General features: G+C 46.3%; 1 protein-coding gene and 1 non-coding gene across 4 annotated transcripts in view; one reads left to right on the forward strand and one right to left on the reverse strand.

Annotated features, from left to right (window-relative positions):
- Nucleotides 1–22,614, reverse strand: part of sulf1 (sulfatase 1) — a 421,690-nt gene that overhangs the window by 130,610 nt on the left and 268,466 nt on the right. For all 3 annotated transcript variants that reach the window (XM_041189449.1, XM_041189450.1, XM_041189448.1), the window contains one exon: nucleotides 15,829–15,998. In XM_041189449.1, coding sequence (XP_041045383.1) covers nucleotides 15,829–15,998 — 170 coding nt within the window. The remainder of the gene's footprint in view (nucleotides 1–15,828; nucleotides 15,999–22,614) is intronic.
- trnai-uau lies at nucleotides 22,503–22,575 on the forward strand. Its single transcript has one exon. It is a non-coding gene; the product is annotated as a tRNA-Ile (tRNA).

Here is a 22,614-nt window from a genome sequence, read left to right on the forward strand (position 1 = left end):
CTTGTTTGGCAGCGTGAGCGGACAATATGGAGAGAAGGCCAAAAATTGGTTTCATGGCGTCGTGAAACCAGTTTGCAATTGTCCGTTCTGCCCGTTAATGGAGGGCCGCGTTTCCCGCTGTCGGACATCAGGAACTTCATTGTAATACATCTGCTTATCATTATAAGCCCAGCTCGCCACAATCATCTCCCCACACTGGATCATCTGAGCACCTCGGCATGCCTTCACAACTGTATATAAGCGACATGCACGCGGCGAGCTGCACGTCACCTCACTCACTGCCAACTCAAGGGACGTTACCACTCATTTTCTCTCACACACCCTCACATCTCCATGTGGCCTCATCTCGTCTGGAGGCTGCCTCCTCAGTCCTCACCATCTTGAGGCCACTTGCACACATCAACATTTGCCACCCACACACACACCATGGGATAACTCCCTTCTCCAGTACAGCCATTGCCCTGCAGCCTCTTCCCTTGCCTGAGGCCACTTCTCCCCCTTCCCCAAGCAAGCCCTAGCCCTGCAGCTGTTAAAATGCACCCCCCTGCCTTACTGCTAGTCTGTAGGTATAGACCTGCCCATGAGCCCCCCCTAAAGGTGATGTGGTGCTGTCTGCAAAGCCTGGCACTGATGGATGTGAGTGCTGCTCGAAGCAAGGTAGGCAAATAAACCTTGAGGTCCTCAGCAAAGTGCAGCTCGCCAGGTGCACAACGCTTATGTACAGTTGTGCCCGAATGATCCAGCGTGGGGGCTTTGATTCCGGTGAGCAGCGCTTATAATGCGATGCTAAAGTATTGAAATTAGGTTCCTGGAGTGCGATAGCGGGAAACACATTCCACCACTGATGGGTGGAGCAAACAATCGCAAACTCATTTCACGACAGCACAAAGCCTATTTTTGGCCTTCTTGCCATGTTGTCATCCACTCCACCCACCATGATGCCTGATGCCAACGGGGTCGGAAAATTCCAGCCACAGACTGGCACTTAGCAAAACAAATCAAAATGTTGGACGTAGTTCATGGTCTGAGTTGTTGAAATCAATGTTGGGGTCCAGTCGGAGGATGAGGTGCTGTTCTTCCAGATTGCATTGGGCTTCACTGGAACGTTGCAGCAGGCTGAGGACAAAATGTGAACATGAGAGCAAAGTAGTGAATTCAAATGGCAAGCGAAAGGAAGGTCAGGGTCATACCTGCGGACTGAATGGAGGTGTTCTGCAAATTGGTCACCCCCGTCTGCATTTAGTCTCCCCATGAAGAGACCGCATTGTAAAGCAGCGAATACAGTAGACCAAATTGAAAGAAGTACAAATATAGCACTGCCTCATCCGGAAGGAGTGTTTGGGGTTTGGGCAATGAGGAAGGAGGTAAAAGGGCAGGTGTTAAACCTTCTGCGATTGCATGAAAAGGTGTTGTGGGAAGGGGTTGAGGTGTTGGGGTGATGGGGGAGTGGGGCAGGGTGTCACGGAGGGAACGGTCCCTGTGGAATGCTGAGAGGGGAGGGGAAGATGTGTTTAGTGGTGGCATCATGGTGGAGGATGATTCTTTGAATGTGGAGACTGGTGGGGTTGAAAGTGAGGACAAGGGGAACCCTCTCATGGTTCTGGGAGGGAGGGGAAGGGGTGAGGGCAAAAGTGTGAGAAATGAGTTGGACATGGTTGAGGGCCCAGTGCAGAAAACGGATAAATAATCTCACCCTTGCCGATAGGTTAAGTCAACAATCTCATCACTTTCAACTTATCCACTCACAAGTCCATCACACATTCACCTGCATCTCACTCACTGCCAGTTCACCAAAATCACCACTCTCTCTCACACACACCTTCACATCGCCATCTGGTCTCATCTCCTGTGGAGATTGTCTCCAGTCCGAAGCTCCACTCAGCAGACACACATGCCTGGCATCCTTCTCATTTGGCCTGGCATGTGCCCTGCTCACACTCTCTCTCTCTCTCTCTGTCTTTATGCAGAACACGATCGCACACAATCAATGGGAAAGGTCCCTCACCAGGGGTGCAGTGCCGGACATCAAGGTCCTCACTCCGTTCGAGAGTCGTGCATTGGAGCTGGCTGGAGACAATTTGGCCCACTCCTGTGACGATGGTGAGGTGGCCAGTGAACACCCACATGTGGATCCTGCACCACATCATCCCTCTCTCAATGTTACTCTGAGTCCCACTGTTCTGTGTTCAATGTGGCTGCCAAGCCCTAATAATCTCCCTTTCTGTCCTAGGCACATCTGACACAGTGCCCTCAGGCAACCGTGACCCTGACCCCATTATCTCGGATGAAGACCCTGAGGGCAGCACCTTTGAAGACCTGTCACGGTGTCACCTACACCTTCTACCAGCGCAGCCACATACACGTTGGTGGGACCTAGATGTAGAGCAGCCTCAGGATCACAATCTGGTGAGTACAGCACACAGTCTGTTCCACAGCAGGCGGAGGTAGGGACACCCTTGGTTGCCGGTACTTGGAGGACTGCTAGAAGCAAGGAATTTGCTAATTCTGAGTCAGATGATGAGCCTCTGGACTCGGCCCTCAATCAGTTGGTGGAGCTGCAAAGACAATCATGGAAACAACAGGAAGGGATGTCTGGTGCACTTAGATTGCAAGGGACAGTGGAGGGGTGTGTCCACCTTCAGTCTGAAGTGACTGCGCTGGCATGCCAGTGCACTGAGGTCAACATTGGTGGGATGGCAGCCGCCATGGAGACCTTGGTCCTGGACATCGGTCCTGCACTGCTGCGCAGGCTCAACTCCATTGCTGATGCCTTGATGGTGCTTGTTATTGCTGCCAGAATGTTGTGGGCAGGTGTCACAGAGTTCTCTCATTCTCTCTGTGTGCTCTCAGCACCTTTCAGAAGTGCGGCTGACGTCCTATCTCTTCAACATTTGTGTCCGGTGACGGTGTACTCCTGAAGGGGTCAGGTGCTCAAGGCTGACAAAAGATCAGGTGCATTTAAAGTTTCACGGCTGCTTCTCCATGTTATGACCCCGATAACAGGGCATAAGTGAGCTGCTCTCGGCCAGACAGGAGTCAGACATTCACAGAGGCACTGTGAAGATCTATGGAGTGTCCTCACTACATGTTGTCATCATCCTCCTGAAATCTAGCAACTATTAGGGCCTCTGTTGAATCTCCATGACATGAGCTTGAGCACTGAGAGTATATGCGCTGTCGTCAGACATACAGGAGTCAAACATTCACAGATGCAAGGTGAGAATGTCAGGATTATCTGTACTGCGTCTCATCATCATCCTCCATGAATCTTGCGGCTATGAGGGCCTCCCAAGTATGCCTGCCTCATCTGGCCAGTGCAATGGCCTCATCACCGTCATCCCCTTCAACGTACTCCTCATCGGAGGAGACTTGCAGCTCTTCCATATGCTCCTCAGCCAGGTCCTCCCCCTATTGCAGCACCAGGTTGTGTAGCAAGCTACAATGATGTGCGACACCCTCTGGGGACTGTATTGCAGTGCTCCATCAGATCTGTCGAGGCACCGGAATCTTATTTTCAAGATGCCTATCATTTACTCCACCAATGTCCTGGTCATGGCATAAGCCTCGTAATACCATCTCTCTGCTGCAGTCTGAGGCTGCCGCACGGCATCATCTGCCACGTCCTGGGTGGGTACCCTTTGTCAGTGAGGAGCCAAACTAGCAGCCTCTGTGGACCCTGGAAGATGTCAGGGATGGAGGATGTAGGAGAATTGTACGCAGGCCTGCAGGATGTGTTTGTGATGGTTGCACACCGGCTGAACATTCAGCAAATTAAAGCTCATGCGGTTGATGTAGTTGACTGCTTGTTGCCGTAGAAATCTAAGCACCATGTGAATGCCATCGATGGCACCCTGCAACTGTGGAAAGCCTGAGATCGCTGCAAGTCCCAGTGCTCTTGTTTCCTGGCTTTCCCGATCTCAGCTGAAATGCACAAAGGTCTGTGCCTTCGTGAAGATGGTGTCCGTGACCCTTTGGATGCATCTGTGTGTGGAGGCTTGCGCGATCCTGCACAGGTCACCTGTGGAGCCCTGGAAGGAGCCACTGGCGTAAAAATTGAGCGTTACAGTCACTTTCGCGGCCACTGGCAGTGGATATCTGCCATGTTCCCATGGTGCCAAATGCTGCAGCAGGTGGCATATGTGACTGACCGGTTCCCTAGAAACGTGCAGGCTTCAGTGACATTGGTTAGCAGTCATCTGGAGGAATAACAGGTGCCGTTTATAGATCCTGAATCTAGTGATGCGCCTAAGAAGGACAGTTCGCTGTGGATCTTCAGCTGCATGCGCAGCAGGCTCTGTTGCCCCTTCATCTTGAGGAAGGCACATCTGCTGCTCTCTTCTTCTTCTTCTCTGGTCTCTGTAAGCCATGAGGCATACTGGTAAATAACCAGGCTCCATGAGCCTGATGTTCTCCTCCTTCAGGATCAAAGAGAGAGACGCGTGGGCTAGCATAGATGTCCTAGGAGCCTCTCTAGGTAAAGTCTGAAGGTCTCTTCACGCATGCAGGAGAGTGCTGGCCACCACTTGGATGGCCAGTGTGTAGTGTGTTCATTGGTTGCCCAAAACCCCACCCACATCTGCCCCATTCCACTTGATCGACTGATGATAGCTCCAGCCACTGGACTGCATGCTGTGCTCTCAGCTCAGTTAAGGCATTCTCCTAACCCACACTGCAAGGCTGTGCTGTTAGCTTGAACCATAATGAATACTGTCCAAACCTTAATAAAGACACTGCAAGGGGTTGTGAGTGCCTCCACCAGTGACTGCACCATGGCCAGCTTTCGTAAGGGGATTTTACAACTTGCCCAGTCGGCCAATTGCTCTCCTGCCCCCTAAAATGCACATTAATTTGCAGTCTGCACCTGAGGGGTGAAAGGTTCTGAAGCATTTGATGGCACTCTCATGCTTTTGCAATGCCTGAGTGGGCAGAAAAGCTTCGGAGGCCCAACTGCAAGCATGTCAGTGGAGCTGCAGCTGAATGGTCTCAGCTACAGAAGAATACTCACTTTTGACAAGCTTTTCCAAGTGCATGGCCACTTCCCCCATCCTCCCCTCCCCTGGCATGTGCTTGTGTACTTCCTTCAGTCTGTGCTGCCTTGCACCCCACGCCTTGCACCCAACACCTGCCTCACCCATAGTGGAGCCCTTGACCTGGCAGCCAGGAAAAAGTGGCTTGCCTATGTCCCCCTCTGGATGCATGGCGCCTCTTCCTTCATGTCCTATGGGTGATGCGTGAGAGCGCTGTGCAAGCTTGTGTGCGCTCACCTCCGAGTTCCCCTCGAAATTCAAGTCGCCAGGTGCATGCCTTTTAAAGGCAGTCATGGAGCATGCTATTATGAAGTCATGCCGATGTGGGTGGTAAATTTGACGTGGGGGGATGATTCTGGTGTGAGGGTCCAATATTGAAATGCAAACACATTAAAATTACATTCCCGATGTTGGACGGTGGGTAACCTGGCCTGCCACTGATGGGCGGGGTGGATTATCGCAAACAGGTTTCACAACAGCGTGAAACCAATTTTTGGCCTCTCACCATATTGTCCGCTCATGCCCGCCATGATGCCTGCCACCAATAGGACAGGACGATTCCTCCCACAGTGGCAGCAGTGTGTACCTTATGCAAGAGGTACTGCAGCAATTCGCCAAGGCTCCATCAACAGTACCTTCCAAACCTGCAATCTCTACTGCCTTAAATGACAAGGGCAGCAGATGCATGGGAACACCGCCACCTGCAAGTTCTCTCCAAGCCACACACCATCCTGCCTTGGAACTATATTGCCGTTCCTTCACTGTCGCAGGGTCAAAATCCTCGAACTCCCTTCCTGTCAGCACTGTGGATGTACCTACACCAGATGGACTGAAGCAGCTAAAGAAGGTCGTCACTTGCCACCATCTCACCCAATTAAATGCTCCCCAACATTAAACTCACCATGGGAGAGGGCACAAGAATCACTGCATTAAAAACACATCTACTTTGCAATACAGCACCTAATAGTGATATTTGAATGTGAGAAAACACTTTACCTTTACCTTTCAGAATGCTCCAGACTCATCAGCAGTCTTTGCATTTTCTGCACAAACTCTCGAACTTGCTGTGTTATTAATGGGCTTCTGAAGCCCCACACCACCAGAGAAAAATGGTGTGTGGGAGGAAATCTGAATTCTGTCCACCATGTAAGAAGGGGAACCCAACCTCAGCGGGAGCGGTTGCGTATTTTACACACTTGGCATTCTAACCCTCAAAAAGGCTAGAGGAAAATGACAGATTCAGAATATTGGAGGAAAATTGGATTTCCTCAAAAACAAAACCTAAGGCCTGGATTTTTACAGAGTCGTGGAGACTCAGCAGACATTTAAAAATGGTGATCCATAGTGTGTACTGGGTGAGTTGGCATGGAGGGTGTAAGGGCAAAGGCTGTGAGTGGGTTTCCATATAGCATTGGGTGCTATAAGGGGCCATGTAGTTGGGTGGGAGCATGGGTTGGCATGGAGGGTACAAGGTGTCAATATGGCAATCACCTTGTTATAGACAATTGCTAGTTAAACAGGTAATGGGCATTGATTATCCCATCTAAATAGAATAAAAAGATACAGCTGGAACACTTTATGTGGAAGCTACTTAGAAGTCAGTAGCACTGAGGAGTTCTCTTGAAAATAAACCAGCTTGAACCAAAAAGACCAGCCTGGATTAATTCTTCCTCCACAACGTCTTATTGTGAATAACGCAAGGGTCCTTAGGGTTGGGTGGTTGCATGAGCTGGCATAGAGGGTATGAGGGCCCATGGGAGGCTGGGGAACGTGCTTTGGCATGTAGGGTGCAAAGGGCCATTTGGAGTGAGTGCGGGGCATGAATTGGCATAAGTTAGCATGGATGGGGCATGGGGAGTGGGTGGGGGTCAAGGAGGTTTCAGGGATGAGATCTGGAGGACTTAAAGTATGAGAAAACAAATGGGACAAAGTCCCAGAATATTGATGCGGGCCTTTTAACCAGACTGCCTCAGCACTTGGCAGTCCATGCAACTCCCTCAATCTGCAGGTGGTGGCCTGACTCCGGCCCGCAACTACCAGCCCTAGAACGGAGGTCCTGTCATTCTGCGGAATTTCTCCCACATGGGTGTGGTGAGCCAGGAAACGCCCCATATCACACTACCCAATTCAGGAGTGAAAATCCAGGTCTAAGTGTGGCCATTTATGCACATAAATGTGCCTTTGCCCCTAGATGAAATTTCAGCCCCAAAACTGCACACAGTACTCCAAGTGTGGTCTCACCAAAGCCCTATACAATTGTAGCAAGACTTCCTTATTCTTGTACTCCAACGCCCTGCAATAAATGACAGCATTCTATTTGCATTCCTAATTGCTTGCTGCACCTACATTCTAACTTTGAGTTCCTAGTATCCAAGTCTCTCTGAACATCAACGTTTCAAAAAACGTTCTGCTTTTCTTTTGACCAAGATGAATAACCTCACACTTCTCCACTTTATACTCCATCCGCCATCTTGTTGTCCACTCACTTAAACTGTCTATATCTGTTTGCAACCTCTCTGTGTCTTCCTCACAAATTACATTTCCACCAAGCTTTGTATCATCAGCAAACTTTGATACATTACTCTCTGTCTAAGTCGTTAATATAGATTGTAATAGCTGAGGCCTCAGCACAAATCCTTGCATCACTCCACTAGTCACAGTCTGCCAACTTGAAAATGCCCCTTTTATGCCTACTCTTTGCTTCCTGTCCGTTAACCAATCCTCTATCCATGCTAATGGAACACACCCAACTCCATGAGTCCTTATCTTGCCTATTAACCTTCTGTGTGGCACTTTATCAAATACTTTTGGAAAGCCATGTATATTACATCTACTGCATCCCCTTTATCTACCATATTAGTTACATCCTCAAAAAATTCTAATAAACATGTGAAACATGATTTACCTTTGTAAAGCCATGTTGACTTTGATTATACTATTATTTTCTAAGTGTATATATAATTCCTCCTGTCTCTACATCTAAGGGACAAATATTTACTTTAGTTACTCTCTTCCTTTTTATATACTTGTAAAAACCCTTACAATCTGCTTTTATATTCCTGGCTAGTTTACTTTCATATTCTATTTTTTTTACTTTTCTCTGAACACCATGGTGGCTCTTTGCTGGTTTCTAAAACACTCCCAATCCTCAGACTTGCTACTATGCTTTGCAACTTTATGAGATTCTTTTTTTTTTAATCTAATACAACCTTCCTGCGTAAGGCACGAATGGATCTTTCTTGCTCAGTTTTTGTTTTTCAATGAAATATACTTTTTGTTGAATATTTTGAATTGTTTCTTTGAATATTTCCCACTGTTTATTTACGGCCATACCTTTTAGTCTATTTATCCAAGCTATAGTAGAAGGATCCGGTACATTAGGCGTTAACCTGGGACTAAATACAGAACTGGCCACCAGTGATGTAAGAAGGCACCTCTCCTAGAGTTTAGGTCAGCAGTGTAGAGCTAGGTAGCAACATGTAAGGACATACCATGGAGTCCTCTCCATACCTGTATGCTCTACCGTAAATATGTACGTAGTTCAATGATGTTAACAAAGACTTCTTGGTAGCTTCTACAAGACTGCTTAATGGTCTCTATGCAGTACACACCATGGGTAGTGACAGCCCAACAAAATATGGTGGCAGAAGAAGATCAAAATCCACAACCCCTATAAAAAGATTGAAGAAATGAAGAAAATGACACCAGCAATCTGAATTAAAGCCAGCTACTCTAGGTGCTTTGATGCGTACTAGTTTTGATATGTAAGAGAGATAGCTTGCATTTGCATTTTTTGAATAGAGCATTCAAGAAGTAAGATGAAAATGGACACCTATATAGGAGTACCAAGCAAGATGTCTATATTACTAATAAAATTGGTACTATGAAAGAAGTTGTATTGTTAGAGAGGTTTAGTTCAGAGGTTGTTGATACAATGAGAATTAACATTCAATGGGCAGTGCTAGGTATAACAAGACAACTGTTTTGGGTATGCAGGACAGAGGCAATGTGAGATTAAAAGCAGCTGTAAGCCTCCAACTGGCTCCACAGGAACCAGAGTGAAAAGAACCTCATTTTGAACTTGTAAGGTGAAAATGCTTTGCTTGGTACCTGGTTAAGTCAATGGGTTGCTGTTGCCTTAATGGAGATTAGTTTGGGAATTTGTTACAAGTTATGATAGTAATAATTTGAAGCCATGTGTATAAATATTTTAAGCTGTGTAAATTAATAAAATGTTTCATTTAGTTTAATGTAAAACCTCGGGAACTGGTGGTCTGATTCATGAATTTAGAGTTGCATTTCAAACATAACACTTAGAATTATAGGTTATGACAGATGTTTAAAGTTTCCCTCCAGGATTTTTAAATAACTCTGCTTTACCAATTGCATCAGTCATCAGGACCAACTGACAGGATGTGGTGACCAGTCCACCATACTTCAAGAGGACTATCGGACACGGAAGCCAGGTATGCCATTATTGAAAAAGAAGCTTTGGTGGTTACGTACATGCAAACAAGGAGTAGGAGTAGGCTATTCAGCACCTCGAGCCTGCTCCACCATTTAATAAGATCATGGGTGATCTGATAGTAGCTTAAAATCTGCATCCCACCTACCCCGATAACCTATCACTCCCTTGCTTACCAAGAATCTATCCACCTCTGTGGATGGGCTTGCAAAAAAGTTCTCAGACTACATCGGCCTGAAAATCACCATTGAGACAGACCACAAGCCACTCGTCCCTGCGCTCAATGAGAAAGAGTTTTCAAAGATGCCCCCTTGGTTCAGCGTTTCTGCCTACACCTCGTGTGTTTCATTTATGAGACCGTCTACATCCAGGGGAAGAATCAGACATCAGCCAATGGCCTTTGAACTTCTGGCTGACCATGGCATTACCTTTGTTGATGAAGTGGAGGCCTTCCCACTGGCCACTAATAGCCACCTTCCGTCATCTACAACTGGCTTCAACAGCTTTTCCAAGAACAGCACTGCGACAAGGAGTGCGCCCGTACCCGCTCCTGCTGCCTACAGGGGTGGCCTCATCAGTGGCCAAGAGGTACAAAAGTGTGGTTTGAGCAACAGAGCCACTTCATTGTCTTTGATAACCTGCTAGTTGATGACAAGTGGCTAGTTATTCCACTCCCTCTGCGGGTGACTGTCCTTCAGAGGTTACATTAGGGACATCTTGGTATCACTAAATGTAGGGTATGGAGCCAATCCACAGTCTTGTGGCCAGGCATCTCCAAGGGAATAGAAGAAACCATTGCCAATTACCACACTTGTGCCTTGCACCACCAGGACCAGAGAGAGCCAATATTTCCTTCAAAGCTTCCTGACAGGCCATGGCAAAAGCTGGCAGCAGACCTGTTCATCCACAATGGCAGATCCTTCCTGATCATTGTGAACTACCACACCAAATGGGTGGTGGTCCACAAACTCCAAAACCACCATGGAGACAGTTATAAAGGCACCCAAGGGGATGTTTACAGCCCATAGCATCCTGGGCATGCTCGTTTCAGATAATGGCCCCCAATTCGCTAACCAATGCTTTGCGCATTTCACAGCAGCAGCCGGATTCTGCCAGCAGACCAGCTTCCCAAAGTACCCGCAGTCCAACAAGAATCAATCCCATTCATACAAAGTCGGTACCCCAGACAGCATAATCGGGCGCAACAGTCGGAGTCTCCACCATCTATCCGGATGGTCTGTCCTCATTGCAAGATGGTGCACCATTCACGAGGATGACCATACACCCGAGCCACTTCCAAGCCAACGACAAGAGCAAGCGCCTCTACAGTCTGCCGTTCACCTGACTGAATGGCAAACGAGGAGCGGAAGGGTCGTAAGACCCCCCAGACCACCTGAATCTCTTATACCAAGCACTTGAAGGGGGTAAATGGGGTAGTATGAATTCTGTTAATGCATGCTGTTAATGTTGTAATGTTAATCACAAAGTAGTTTAAAGCTAGTGTAGTTACATTTGCAATGCTGAGGTTAAGTGCATAAGCCTTATGACAACACAAGACTTGAATCAAACTGTAAGTAACTATTGTCAGTCTATATCCAGAGGATAAAGACTTGGGGATAGATCTAGTGGAAGGATCCGGTACATTAAGGGTTAACCCGAGTAAAGTACCACCCACCGGTGATGTAGGAAGGCACATGACCTGGAGCATAGGTTGGCAGTGTAGAGCTAGGTAGCAACACATGAGGACATGCCATGGAGTCCTCTCCATACTGGTACCCTCTACTGTAAATATGCACATAGTTCAGTAATGTTAATAAAGACTTCTTGATAACTTCTTCAAGATTGCTTAATGGTGTCTAGGCATTACACACCACAGGTAACGACAATGCAACAAAAAAAATCCTTGGCCAGTTCTCCCCTCATAACTATGTAATTGGCTGTGTAATAGAACATTACAAAAATACATTTGGCTCTAGCAATAACTGGATGAGAAACAAGGCCTCTGCCACAACAGAGGAGATGACGTCTTGCGGGAGTCTGATTTTAATGAATGAAGTTTCTTTTTGTTGCTCGAATTCAGCGTTTTGAGTCCTGACTGAGCCCTAAAGACAAAATTTGTGTAGTGTTTGAGAAAATAGGCCATTTTTATTTTTTCCCCAGTTTTCTTCTCTCCTCTCCCAAAGTGGAATATCAATCTGTAAGTGATGGTTGCACCATGCCAATTCACCCAAGCAATGATACTTCATATCTCACCCTAGGGCATTGATGTCAGCAGGTTGTTTGACCATGGAGGGGTTTAAAGCTGAGCCTGATCCATCAACCATACACTCTTTAACAAAGGTCGCTATTGGTGATCTGGTGCAGAAGTCAACTGCTTTTTCCCTCCATAGGGGCAAGGAATGCTAAAAACAAAACTCTGATGACAACAACAGCTTGCACTAATATGGCACTAAAAAGGCATTAAGGTATTCATAGTATTTCTGCTGGTGACATTAACTATGTCAGCAATACACCAGGAACTCATCCTGGAGCAATCAAGGAAGGAGGAAGGAAGAATTAAAGGAACGAAGCATTGAGCATAAAGCACCTTAACATGGGGGGAGCATTGGGCGGCTGGAGAGAATACTAGCCTCACCCCAGCTTGCTAACATATAAAACTACAAATTAGGAGCAGGAGTAGGACACTTGGCCCCTCGAGCCTGCTCTGCCATTCAATAAGATCATGGCCGATCCAATGTAACCTCAACCCCACATTCCTGCCTACCCCCGATAACTTTTCACCCCGTTAGTCAAAAATTTATCTTAGCTCTGCCTTAAAAATATTCAAAGACTCTGCTTCCACTGCCTTTTGAGGAAGAGAGTTCCAAAGACTCACAACCCTCTGAGAGAAAAAAATTCTCTTCCTCTGTCTTAAATGAGCGACTGCTTATTTTTAAACAGTGACCCCTAATACTAAATTCTCCCACAAGAGGAAATATCCTCTCTACATCCACCCTGTCAAGACCCCTCAGGATCTTAAAGGTTTCAATCAAATCACCTTTTACTCTTCTAAATTCCAGTGGATACAAGCCTAACCTGTCTAGCCTTACCTCTTAAGACAACCCGCCCATTCCTGGTATTAATCTAGTAAACCTTCTCTGAACTACTCCTAATGCATTTACACCTTACTTTAAATGAGGAGACCAGTACTGTACACAATGCTCCAGATGTGGTCTGACCAGTGCCCTCTACAACTGAAGCATCACCTCCCTACTTTTGTAATCAGTTCCCCTCAAAATAAGTGATAACATTCTATTAGCTTTCCTAATTACCTGCTGTACCTGCATCACCTTTTGTGATTCATGCACTAGGACACCCAGATCTCTCTGAATCTCAGCTCTGCAATCTCTTACCATCTAAATAATAAGCTTCATTAACATGCTCCAGGCTCAATTCTCAGTCCAATGTGAATGATGTGGAGCTGTTGGACGTGTGGAGGGAGCAATAGCAGATGGCCGCCCAGAGGAATCAGTCTTGGCAGTTAAGTAAGTCATAAATTGGGGCTGGGTTGGTGGGGGAGAGGTGGGAGGGGTGTGGCTGGCTTGGTGTGGGTGGTTGGTCGGGGCAGGGGAGCCATAGGTTTTCTTGTGTGGCTGCTGAGAACTGTTGCTAAAGCTAAGTTCTGCACTTCTGCTGAGTATGATCAGGCTAAACATCTACAACAATAATACTTATTTTCTGTCTGTCCGGACCGTTTTGTTTAGTTAGTGTACTGATTTGGTGAACCAACCCTGGCACACATGGAGGCGCGTGGGGCACATGAAGGAATGCATCACGTGATGCACATGTAGCTGCTAATGGTTGGTGGTGGTGGCAGCAACTAAAGCAGTGGAAGATAAGGATGTGACATGAGATACTGTGTTTAATTGTTACACGACTTTAAGTTGTTCCAACTATTTATGTAATCAGTGAGAGACCAATAACCACCAATCCCTTACCACAGTTTCTCCCAGCTTAACCCAAGTTTGGAAGGACAAAATCTGTAATTGTACCACCGGCTTTCACTATTAAAGCAAATAAACTTTTACATGTCCTTTGTCGGGATATGTTGAAATCCTAGTGGCAAGTGTTTGTATGAGATTTTATAGCCATTGTGACCTTTGGTTTGTGGTAACCCTGGCTGGAGAGATTGTTTCTGTGAGGGACGGGATTGATGGAAAGAATGGGGATGGTGACAGCTGTTTTCTTCAATGATAGATGCTGACATTATAACAGGCAGATCTCAAGGAAATAGTGTTTAATCCTGGAATAATACTGAACCCATCAGCCGGAAACATGCCTTTCAACTCAGGACAAAATATTTCCCAATTAGGCTTTCATATTCCATACTATAAACAAGTCACAAGGCCAGACTCTTGACAAAATTTATATTTCTATTCCCAGGCCTGATTTCACAAAAGGACAGCTTTATGTAGTTATTTCCAGAATGAGAAGTTTTGATTCTGTTAATTTGTTTGAATCTGTTCTTTGGTGAAAGAATAACTAGAAATTCTGTAATTAATGAAGTACTGTTGCAATAATGATACTAATTTCACTGCAACTGTTTTGGGGTGTCTGCTAGTATTGAAGAGTAAACAGTTTAGAAGACTGGAACTCCACTCTGTTTTCAAGGCTTCACTGAAGTTAGGTTTTGTTTATGTTTTATTTGTGCTATAAGCTATGGAATTGAATAGTCCTTTAAAGGGCATCTAATATCAGCATCATTTACCCGAAGATAGGAAGAGTACATAGGTGCAGAGTAAACCTCCTTTAACTCTGCCACAAGAAAGTGCTTCCATCTTTCAGAAAACCATGTCCTATCGCACAATTGCAACATCTTTCCATTTGCAGCCATTTTCCATTTTCCCAATAGCAACCATCCTACAGTCTCTGTGAACAAGACTTCACACTTAATTAGGAGCAGCTTTGTGGTGTGGGCAGTGCACACTGGGAACTGGATTGAGACATTCTTAAAAACAGCAAAGACAGGGAACTTCCATCCTATCAGTTTGGCTTGACTCAGTAGCTTCCATAAGTGTGAGCTCAGAACCTGAAATGTGGTTTCAGGTCAACCTGAATGTACCTGAGAAGATGGGATCTATTTGAATACGTTGCAATTTAACCTTGTACTTATCCAATACAGTGTATAAATATTTCTGAAAAAGCAGTCCCCATGATGGGTGCCACAGTCCCCCATCTGACTTGGGGCTACCCACAGTCCAGATGGCTACCTGTTGGAAGCAGTGATAATTGGTTGGCAGCAAAATTTCCACCCCTTCTCACAGCAAATGGTCCTGTCTTCGAGAGATGCCTGTCAATCGGATGGGCGGAGGCTCTGCAGTGCCATTAGGAACAATGGCTATGTCTGGGACTGCAGAGAGCCTCACCACATCGACGGAGCCCATACTAACAGGTAAGTCTGGGGTCTCACAGTGGCCAAGTTGGCAGGCCTCAGCGAGATGGGTGAGAAGGCTGAGGGGGGTAGGGGACCAGCTTTGAGAGGCCAGGGGATAGAGTTAAACAGGTGAATAATCTTGGGATGGGGATGCCTCCTATGAGCCCACAGGGCCCACAAAGGAGGTATCCCCCACACCCCTTACCTGCCACAAGTTCAGCAGCTAATGCTGTTGGGTTCCCAACTGGTATGGGCCTCGCTCCGTTGTAACTCTTTCGAGTACAAACCCGTTTCCATCTGTTTCAGATGAAGTTACATTGTTTCATAGTTTGCCATTGTGAGATTTGAACTCTTGATCTTGGGGTTACAAACCCAGTACCATAACCACTTGGCTATTTAGGCCAAGCAAAACTCCACACTACTAGGGTAACTCTTTCAAGTACAAACCCATTTCCATCTGTTTCAGATGAAGTTACATTGTTTCATAGTTTGCCATTGTGAGATTTGAACTCTTGATCTTGGGGTTACAAGCCCAGTACCATAACCACTTGGCTATTTAGGCCAAGCTCCTCGCTCTGCTGTAGGTACAATACCAGTGATGGTGGGATGAGGCCCTTAAATGTCCATTAATTATCCACTTAAGGACCTCAATTGGCCTAACAGCAGGCAGGTCACCTGAACGGATCCCCTCTCCCCGTGTCATTATGGTGGGGACAGGGGCAGGCAGGTCAGCAGCAGGCATAACGCCTGCTTGGTTTTATGTGTCACTCCTTTCTTCAAACCTGCTGGCAGGGGAGCGTATAATCCAACTCTGTTTAATTACTTGTAGGATAAATGCCATGAGCCAAAGCATCTATCTCTTCTATAAATAACATCAGAAAATGGATGGTTTTATTGTTCCTAAGCTAAGAATTTTTACTCACATATGCTGCGAGGCATTGGGGAAGAGCTCCGAAAACTGTGGTGCAGAATCCTCAGGGCCATGGGGTGCAGCATGACTGATGACCATGAGCACAGGTCTGTGTGGATATATCTTCTTGGATATACGGAAGTAATTGATACTGTCATTGGTGATCACATCTGTAAAATAATCCTGAAAAGGAAAATCTCAAGTAGTTATAATTTCACAAACAAAAGACACAATTTTAAACAAGCACAGCAGGTCCTTTAGAAATCCAAAATACTTGTCTTAAGGTCAAGTATTCAAATATTAAGGGCTGCAACTTCAGAAAACAATATAGGAGATTGCAATGCTTAATTTATTTTAACAAAGATAAAATTCTCTGTTGTGGAATATTATTTGAATTCTACTTCAGAGAACTGAGCATAAATAAACTAAAGTGGAACTGCATTTACATGTGAACAGATAGAAAATGTGTTTGTTACAAGTCAGTGTTTCAAGGTGAATCAGTATTTCAAGGGTTATGATAACGCTTGAAACTGGCTTATCAATGAACCAATGTCAGCAACAAAAGGTAGTCTAATTCCTGCCTTCAAAACTGTTGAACTCAGTCATTGCTCGCCAGAGCATTGCCCACAGGGGGGCAAGGAAGGCTGCAATATTTAGGTCCAAGCAAGATTAGAGCATGTGAATGGTGAATGATATTAATGGGAGGAGGAGAGGCAAGGGCAGGGAAGGAGAAAGAATAGGAAGGGAATGGGAGGGAGAGGGGAATAGAGAGAAAAAGAGGAGATCAAGGATGAGAGAAGATGCAGACTAGAAGAGTGGTGGGGAGAAACAGGAAGAAGAAAGCAGAGGGGACAAAGGAAAGGTGATAGCCTCAAGACAGAAGGAAGGGGAGAGGGCAGAGGGATGAAAGAGCAAAAGCAGGAAAACTACCTTAACATTGGCAAACTCTTTCAATGAGGAAATGCCAAACTATCTCACAAAAATGGGGATGGGGGAAGGGACTTGGTGACCCCTCTCAGCAGGAAAAACTCTGAATTCCTCCGGCAGAACTTTGAACTTTCTGATGCAGAGGCAGTTGGACATAATCTTGGGTAGCTGTGCAAAATATCCTTGGCAGGTTGGAAGTTTCTAAGGTGAGTTTCAATGGGAAACTCTGGAGTGGGCCAGCAAGGGATGCCCAGAGGTGCAGCTGAATGGGGAAGATGGCCAAGAATTTATAATTATAAGAACAAACAGGTTATCTGGTGAATCTCCTGAGATCACAAAAAATGTACGATTTACGTATTTGCCTGCTCCTGTTTTTAGGATGCGAACTAGACCTGTTCTGCTCAAACAAAGAAATTGCTGTGCTAAATTGTGATACGGAGAGTAAGATATATATAACATCAGTTCAAAAGCAGAGCACAAACAAACACCTAACTACACTGAAACTGTCCATCAGAGTGCTGCCTACCAGCATAAAATATATGACACGTACATGGGGACACTATGCATTGGCCCATAGATCTCTGGCAATGTGAGAGTTTTCTGTACAGTTTGAAATGGAATGCAGAGGTCCACAGATGGCATTTAATATATGACAGATACTTAGTAACATCCCTTCATTCAAGTGTAAGGGAAGTAGTACTATAGTCCAACTTTCTTGTCTTGCTGCACTGTTTCTAGCTAAAAACAGGGCAGTAGTCGGACCAAACTCAACATGGAAAACAGAATTGTCAATTTGTCAATTGTTGTCCAACTGATCTGATTCGTGGGTGGACCTTAATTTAGGTGATCAGAGCTCCCATTAGAAACAACTGGAGACCTCATGAATACATGCAAATCGGGATCAGGTGAAGTATCCAGAATTTTAGGCCGGGATTTTCCGGCCCCGTTGTGGCGGGATCCGCCGTGGGAGAGTCGGCAGCCCAACCAAAAGTCCATTAACTTTCAACAGTACCAGACAATCCTGGTGGTGAGCGGAGCTGCAGAATCCCACCCTGTTTTGTATGTTTTTAAAAGGTCCTTTAGCTGCAGTCAGGGAAAGTTGGCATTCAGTTTACTGTAGTTGGTGTGGGTCTTATGCCTTAAAGATTTCCAATAATCTCTTTGCTGTTGTAGGAACATAAGCATTTTCCCTGTTACTAAAAGTGGTGCTCATTGCATTCCCAATGCTATCACCCTTCCGCTGTAAGGTGCTACTGCAGCCCCTTCACAATTGCTCACCCTATCAGGTTTCTCACCCCAGATCAGCAAGCTGCTTTGAGGTAGTGTATTTCATGCCAGAGTCTCACTGGAATCGTTGAATTGAGGCCCATCCACAAAAATGATATGGGCGCAACTTTGACTCATTCAGAAGGGGGAGTGCATGCACCATTAACATTAATTCTGCATAGGAAGATTTTGCTATGTGTCTACTTTTTTTATGGGCACATGAATGAGCTGGTGTGCATTTTTTAATGCTAACTTCCTAATCTCATTTCCTTCTTTTTCCCTGGAAAATGTTTTCCCCCAAAGGCCTTGAACAAAGGCAGTTTCAAGTTCCCAAGTGTCTAGCTGTTGGCCCTCCATTCACCACAACCTTTCTGCAGCTACCAATCACTTCAATCACACCCTCATCTCCACCTTTGATGCATTTGGTTCCATTAAAACCATTACGCTCTGCCACCCTCTAATATGGCTCAAATTTCTGCTCCCTTAAGTCCAAGAGCTGTAGGCTTGAATACTTACAGCAGACAACTGGTTTAGCCAGATCTGGTACAACACATAAAGCACTATCAAGTCCTGATAGTGGCCACTATTCCAGTCATCCAGGAATTCAAAGCCAACTCCCAGCTTCTCTTCTCCATTCAAACCAAATTCTTGACGCTATCTCTCCTGTTTCCTCCAGACTCACCTTCAACAACAACTGCGAGGAACTCATGGGCTTCTTTGTTACTAAGATTGAGACAATCAGTTCAGCTGCCCCTGCCACTTTGCACCAGACCGAACTCCTCCTGAGGTTTCCCACTGATGTAGCCATGAACATGAATCTTTCTCCAGTCTCTCTCCAATTATCCTGATGCCCTCTCTGAGGTCACCTTATCAAGATACTCACCTCCTGCTCCCTTAGCCTATTCTCACTAAACTACTGACCATCCAAATTGCATCCCGGTCCCCTATGTTAGCTGATATTGTGAATGGTTCCCTCTTCGCCGATAATGTTTCCTTCTTCTTCAAATCTGCCGTCATCGCCATTCTCCTCAAAAAAACTACCATTCCATCTCCAACCTGCCTTTTATTTCAAAAGTCTTTGAATGTGTTGGTGCCTTCCAAATCTGTGCCCATCTTTTCTGAAACTCAATGTTTGAATTCCTCCAATCAGATTTCTGTCCCTTCCACATTAACAAAATGGCTGTTATTAAAGTCACAAATTATTTCTATGTGACTATGGTAAACTATCTTTCCTCATTCTTCTCAACTCCTTTCCAGTCTCTGTCACAGTTGATAACACCATTCTCCTCCATCGTTCGGTTTCGCAGGGCTGAAATCACCTGTTGTTGTTCCTATCTATCCAGTCATAGCCCGAGAATCATCTTCCTGCTCTCATATCATTACCTCTGGTGTATCCTAACGATCTATGCTTGGCTTCTGCTTTCTGATCTCCGTGTTGCTCACAGCAACATCATTCAAAAAGCACAACATCAGGTTCCATATTGACACTGATAAGTTCTACCTCACCACCATTGCTCTCCACCCTTAGTTTGTCTTTTGATTTGTCATACTGGTTGTTCAACATCCAATACTGGATGAACAGAAATCTCCTCCAACTAAACTTAGCTAAAGGATATTCGTGACCTAGTTTCATGGTTACCATTACAGAGACTAAGGCCGGAACTTTCCAGGCCTATTGGTGTGGGGCATCAGGGCAGATGGCGGCGAGAAGGCCAAAAATCAGTTTCACGCTATAATGTTCACTAGTTCACGATCATCCGCTCCACCAGTCAATGGTGGGCCGCATTTCCTGCCACCGGACATCAGGAATGTCATTTTAATACATTTGCATCTAATTATAAGTCCTGCTTGCTGGAATCATCTCCCTACATCAAATTTATTGCCCACGTCAGTGTGACTTCAGAACAGTGTGCTTCATGACTGCCTTTAAAAGGTGTGAACCTGGCGACCTGAACTTCAAAGGGAACTTGGAGGTGAGTGCACATAACTTTGTGGAGCGCTTGTAGGACATCAAGAAAGAGGTACTGCACGTTTATGAGGGGCCCAGGCAGTCACTTTTTCGCAACTGGCTTTCAGTGCAATGCTGGGGCAATGGCTCCAGTGCGGATCAGACAGCGAGTGGAGTGAACGGGGGGCAAGGCAGCACTGACAGACTGAAGGGGAGACTCAAGCAGATGTCTGGGGGGGCGGGGTGGTGGGGGTAGTGGGAGGGGGGTTGAGGGAAGCGTCCATGCACTTGGTAAAGATTGTCAAAAGTGAGCATTTTTCTGCAGCTGAGACTGTTCACAGCAGCTCCATTGACAAGCTTGGAGTCAGGCCTCTGAAGATTTCTGCCCACTCATGCAACGCAAAAGCATGAAAGCGCCACCAAATGCTCCAGAACTTCTCGACCCTCAGGCACAGACTGCAAATTAATGTGCATTTTAGGGGGCAGCAGAGCAATTGGCCGACTGAGCAAGTTGTAGAATCCTCTCGCGAAAGCTGACCAAGGTGCAGTCAATGGCGGGGGTGCTCATAGCCACTTGCAATGTTTTTATTAAGGGTTGGACCAGTTTCCATTATGGTTCAACCTAACAGTGCAGCCCTCCAGTGCAGGTTAGGAGAATGCCTGCGCCTGAGAGCACAGCATGCAGTCCAATGGCTGAAGCTGCCGCCAATGAGTCAAGTGGAGTAGAGTGGAGGTGGGTGGAGTTTTGGACAACCAATGCGCGCACTACACACTCGCCATCCTCGCGAGACCCAGGGTCAATAGACAGCACTGTTATTCCTGCAGATGACCGAGAACCAGTGTTCCCAAGGACTGTGCATGTCTAGGGAACTGGTCGGTCACATATGCCACCTACTGCAGGATTTGGCATCACGGGGACATGGAGGGCATCTGCTGCCGGTGGCCGTGAAAGTGACAGCAGCGGTCAGTTTTTACACCAGTGGCTCCTTCCAGGGCTCCACAGGTAACCTGTGTGGATCTTGCAAGCCTCCAGGTGCATATATATGCAGGAGGTGACAGAATCTTATCTTCGTGAAGGCACAGAACTTTGTGCATTTTGCCTGGGATCAGGAAAGCCAGGAGGCAAGAGCGCTGGGATTTGCGCAGGTCTCAAGTTTTGCACAGTTGCAGGGTGCCATCGACTGCACTCACGTGACGTTGAGATCTCCATGGCAACAAGCAGTAAACTATGTCAACCACATGGGCTTCCACTTGCTGAATGTTCAGCTGGTGTTCGACCATAACAGACACATCCTACACACAATCTGCGCATGATTACCAGTAGCATCCAGGACTCCCACATCCTTAGCAGGTCTCAGATCCCTGACATCTTCCAGGGTCCTGAGAGGCTGCAGGGTTGGCTCCTTGGAGACAAGGGCTACCCGCAGAGGATATGGTTGATGATGCCTGTGAATTGGCCTCAGTCTGCAGCAGAGCAACGATACAATGAATTTGGTGGAGCAAGCTATAGGAATTTTGAAAATGAGGTTCCGGTGCCTCAACAGGTCCAGTGGAGTACTGTAATACAGTCCCCAGAGGATGTCGCACCTCATTGTCACTTGCTGTACACTTCAAAACCTGCCACTGCAAAGAGGGGAGGACCTGGCTGAGGAGGAGATGGAGGATCTGTACTTATCCTCCAATGAGGAAGACATCGAAGGGCATGACGATGATGAGATCCTCAAAGGCAAGGATGCCGGCAATGAGGCCATTGCACTGTCCAGGCAAGGGAGGCACACTTGGGAGGCCCTCATAGCTGCAAGGTTCATGGAAGACGATGACAAGATGCAGTGAGGACAGTCCTGACTTCTTCAACTTGCATCTGTGCACGTTTGACTCCTGTGTGGCTGATGGCAGCGCATATACCCTCAGTACTCAGGCTTATGTCATGGAGACACAGTGGAGGCCCTAATAGTCGCAAGATTCCAGGAAGATAATGATGACATGCAGTGAGGACACTCTATTGATCTTCATATAGCCTCTGTGAATGTCTGACTCCTGTATGGCTGAGGGAAGCTCGCTTGCACTCTGTGATCAGGGTCATGCCATAGAGAAGCAGCCGTGAAACTTTAAATGCCCCGATCCTTTTTCAACCTTCATACCTGACCCTTCCAGGAGTCACTGATCACAGATCCTGAAGAGATGGGGCCCAGCCCCACCTCAAAGGTGCTGAGAGCAGACAGAGAGAATGGCGGAACTCTGTGACACCTGCCCATGACATTCTGGCAGCAGCGACAAGCACCATAGAGGTACAGGTATCACTAATGTGTCCAGTCACTTTGCTCTGAATTTACACACTGCACAGGGAAGAGGCCCTGGAATGAAACACCTGCCTTTATCTCGTGCAGGAACCAAGGTTTCACATCTGAGTGACATGAACACTGCTCATCATAAAAAGGAGCCATAGACAAGGAGACATCTTTGGAGTTCATTTACAAAGTGAACATTAAGTACAAGCGATTAATACCCATGCCCAGGTTGTGCAACTACGTCTTATTAATGCACCGTGTTCCATAGTGTAGTGGTTATCACGTCTGCTTTATCCGCAAAAGGTCCTGGGTTCGATCCCCAGTGGAACCAAAGCTGCGTTTGGGCTTGGCCTAAATAGCCAAGTGGTTA

The sequence above is a fragment of the Carcharodon carcharias genome, chromosome 6 (genome assembly GCF_017639515.1).
Source record: "Carcharodon carcharias isolate sCarCar2 chromosome 6, sCarCar2.pri, whole genome shotgun sequence".
NCBI lineage: Eukaryota > Metazoa > Chordata > Chondrichthyes > Lamniformes > Lamnidae > Carcharodon > Carcharodon carcharias.